This window comes from Nuphar pumila, chromosome 2 (genome assembly GCF_984573655.1).
Source record: "Nuphar pumila chromosome 2, dmNupPumi1.hap1.1, whole genome shotgun sequence".
NCBI lineage: Eukaryota > Viridiplantae > Streptophyta > Magnoliopsida > Nymphaeales > Nymphaeaceae > Nuphar > Nuphar pumila.
This window is the reverse complement of record NC_143250.1, coordinates 63,454,162-63,458,098: the sequence shown is the minus strand read 5'-3', so window position 1 is coordinate 63,458,098 and position 3,937 is coordinate 63,454,162. Positions and strand designations below refer to the sequence as shown.

The 3,937-nt window shown below is 36.5% G+C and overlaps 1 protein-coding gene across 1 annotated transcript; it reads left to right on the top strand.

The window, feature by feature from the left end:
* The first annotated feature begins 2,530 nt into the window (after positions 1-2,530).
* LOC149845579 (glycosyltransferase family protein 64 C3-like) lies at positions 2,531-2,896 on the top strand. Its single transcript, XM_089988510.1, has one exon. It carries the CDS (start codon positions 2,531-2,533, stop codon positions 2,894-2,896), a length of 366 nt encoding a protein of 121 aa, XP_089844636.1.
* The last annotated feature ends 1,041 nt before the right edge of the window (positions 2,897-3,937 follow it).

The following is a 3,937-nucleotide window of genomic DNA, read 5'->3' as shown; positions in this document are numbered from 1 at the left end:
TTTGAGTAATTTCTCAAAATTTACAGAAAAATCTTTTAACAAAATTATTTTTAAAGAATCTTGTTATATATGTTACCTTTCACCCAGATTTTTCATAACTTATTTTGATCAGTTTTGATTAGGGTTTTAGAATTTTCAAAATCTTTGATTAGAACAGTCCTGCTGACAGGATAGAAAATTTATGCTTTATTGTAATTGACGTTTCAGCCTTAAAACTGAACCAAACGGAATAAAACACGATTCTAAATTCAAGATCTACATGTGTAGAATAATTTTTATTTTTTTTATTTATTGACCTAGTTTTTATAGAGATATAGATTTTTTTCTAAGACTAGTCGAAATAAAAAATGAGGACAAAATAACCAAGATCCAAACTCATGCAAGATCTATTAAACATGAAGAAGAATCATGGTGAAACTCATACAATCACGATTTTTAGATGCTCTAAATATACTTATGTTATACAACTCATCTTTGATCATATTTATGCTAATCTTGCTAAAACATTAACGAACATTATCTAAAAATCATAAAACTTTCATGGAATATCTCAAATACAATTTCATCTATGCAAGAATCACAAGAGACATAAAAATAATATAGAATCATGGATTATTTATGCAATAACAAGTTGTTTAATCATGTCATACATATCCTAATCTACCATATATGATCATATTTACTTTCTTTATAAAAAATTATCAAAACCCTAAAATAGTTTTGTCAAAAATCTTCTTCAAATTGATTTTTGCATATTTTTAACAAAGATCTATTGAAGAGACATATTTATAGCATCAAAATCTCTGAAAAAATACTCAAAAATGTGCATTTTCATTCATTATATATTCTAGACAATCCAATAAAATACATATCTATCTATTCACATGATTTTTTCTTTTGAGGGTTTTGAATCTAGTCTTTTTAAAACTATTTTTTCAAAACTGATCTTCCAAAATACCGTTTTGGGTTTTTGAAAATCTTTTTCATGTATATCTAATAGCCATCTAGGTATAGATTACATGAAGATTCAAGCCCTAGATCAAAGAGAGGGCGTGTTAATGCATCCTTAAATCGAACATCATGAAAGTAGAGATTCTCTACCAAAAATGAGCTTCTCATGTCGGGCTGCATTAGACCTTCACAAAAGTGGTTGTTAATCTCTAATAGAGGCCTAGACTACCTTAAGGGTTAGTGATCATGCATAATTTTTATGTATTGTTTGATATGTTTACATGCATGATCATGTGCAATGAATGCTTAAAAATGCTTGTTTGTGAAGTGTTTTATCATTTTTTTCTTTAAATTGTAATTTGAGCAAATTGAGCATCTTTAGAGTATTTTGGGAAAAATAATTAAGTTTTAAAAAAATACTTTAGAAAGTGAGGTCTTTTTAAATATTTTAAAAAATATATGGACTCTTTTTTAAAGATTTGCTAAAAACCTAATTAGCAATTATAAAAAGAAAGTTTTGAGAAAGACAGAGCATTTTTTCCCTCTGGAGTTCACGCCCCCCTCTAATGGATCTCTCTCTTTTCCTTCTCTCTCTACCGGTTTTTCTCTTCTTTTCGTCTCTTCTTCTTCTTCTTCTTCTTCTTCTTCTTCTTCTTCTTCTCTTCTTCTAGCCCCTATCATCGATGGTATCTTCTTTCTTTTTCATCGGGTAGGTATTTGCGACAAGTGAAAAAAGTTGTTTCTTCTTCTCAACCCCTCTGTCGGAGGCGAATCGTGAGGTTTGCTTCTTTCCCCCCTTCTCTCTATGATTGTTTTTTCGCACGTAGTTAAATTTAATTTTTTTTAGCTTAGATTAGACATAAAAACTTTTAGTTGTGTATAACGTAAGCCTGATTATCGTTGTTAGCCTACGATAGAATAAATTAGATCAATTAGTTTTTACATGCCTTGTTGTCGTCTCAGCTCCGTGAAATCGGACTAGATCTGCCATCATTTATAGACCTGGTCATTTACTGGATTGACGTGAAGTAGATCGGATTAAAATTTAATCTCGTTGTTCTGCAGTTAAGCAGTATTGTGAATCATATATATTTCAAGTGTTGCAGATCATTTCAATAGGCTGATCTACGTGGTTCTGAAATCACGCAAATCAACATGAGCGCAGAGTACGCAGTCCCCCTAAATCTTTTTGGGCTGGATGCAGTCTGGGTTTGCAGCATTACTTGACATGTCATACAGGCAGAATCGGGTATAAATATTGCATGCTATTAATGCCAATCACACACCAGCATGATTGACGTTAAGAAAAGTCATTTTTCTTTTGGCAGCAAGTAGTGTTGTGAGAGGCGTATGCCTCAGTACCTGAAGCGTACGCCTCAGAGGCGAGGCGCACACTCAAGGTACTAAGGCACACACTCAGTACCTGAAGCGTACTGAACTGGATGGCGCCTCCTCTGGCAGCCTTCGGCGGCCAAAATTTGCGACGGAGTCTGACATGGGAACAGAACAAACCTTGTCGGAATCCAACAAACCATCGGCGTTTCCTCTGGAATCTGACAAACCAACATCGGAGTCGTCCATGGAGACAAAGCGGATGACGCAAATCATCCCCTTTTTCTTCATCCTCGCGATCTCCCTCCTCAAGAAGACGGCATCATCCTGGCCATCGATAACTCGCCACCAGGAGGACTCCTGCAGTCCGATCGACCACCATGCCCTCCTCTCGGACCAGCTCACTGTCCTCATCAAGGACTTTTTGGAGTCGCGTCTCCCTCTCCTCCAGGAACTCGCCACCGTCTATTCCTCATCTTCGGCGGTCCACTCCGTCTATGTCCTGTGGGGAAACCCCTCCACCCCGTCGAGAACCCTCAGGAACCTCTCCTTACAGTCCCTCGGCGCCTCCATCTACCTCCTCCGCAACCCCAACGCTAGCTTGAATAACTGATTCGTCCCTCGCCCCTTCATCCGTACGTGGGCGGTGGTCGTCTGCGACGACAACATCCGAATCTACACTGGCTCCCTTCGCTTCGCCTTCCAGGTGTGGCAGAGCCACCCGTAGAGGATCGGCGGATTCTTCGCCCGGTCGCACGAATTCGGTCTCAGCCAGAGGTCATGGATATACACGATGAGCTCGAATCGGTTTTTGATCATCCTGACGAAATTCATGGTGGTTTCGGTCGATTACCTGAGAGAGTATTCGTGCCAGATTTCGGCGAGGGTTCGGGAATTGGTGGACAAGCGAAGGAACTGCGAGGACATGGCCATGAAATCTGAAGCTTACGCTTCAACGCCTCGAGGCTTACGCCTCGCTTCATAACATGCTCAACGCCTCGCTTCGCCTCATCGCATTTAACAACCTTGGCAGCAAGTGTGTTGTACAAATCAATTTTTAATTTGTTTGGTAGCCTTAGTATCATTACAATATTTTATTTGTTTGTCTATAGACGTTATTTTGTGTTTTATATATAACGCGTTGATTCATTTCAACAACTTTTCATGAGTAGTAGTGTAGTTTATTTTCTTACTGCATAATTAGTATTAGATTATAGTGGTTCAATTAATCTTTAGATTTCTTAGTTAGATTAGAGTTTCTTATTATATAGTTTTAATTAGTTATTTTCAAATTCACGTCTGCTTTTAGTTTGAAATTATATTAGCTTGATTTTGACATACTTGTTCTGTTATTCATTGTTTAGTGCATTCACCTGTAAATAGTTGTTTACATCAAGTTTAGTTTGATTAGATTAACATATTCCTTCTGAAGTAGTTTTACATTCACGTGTTTTCAAAGTTAGTTATTTAGAATTTGCTTAGTAGTTAGATTTAATTAGAGTGTTAAAAAAATATATTTAGGTCACGCCTTTCTTGAATTAGAACTATTACTTTGCTTTAATTTAATTCATACTTAGATAGAATAGTGGTGTTCATGTTTTCTTTGTTTTATGATTAATTAGTTGAATAGTTTGTCTTAGCTTGTTTGTTAACT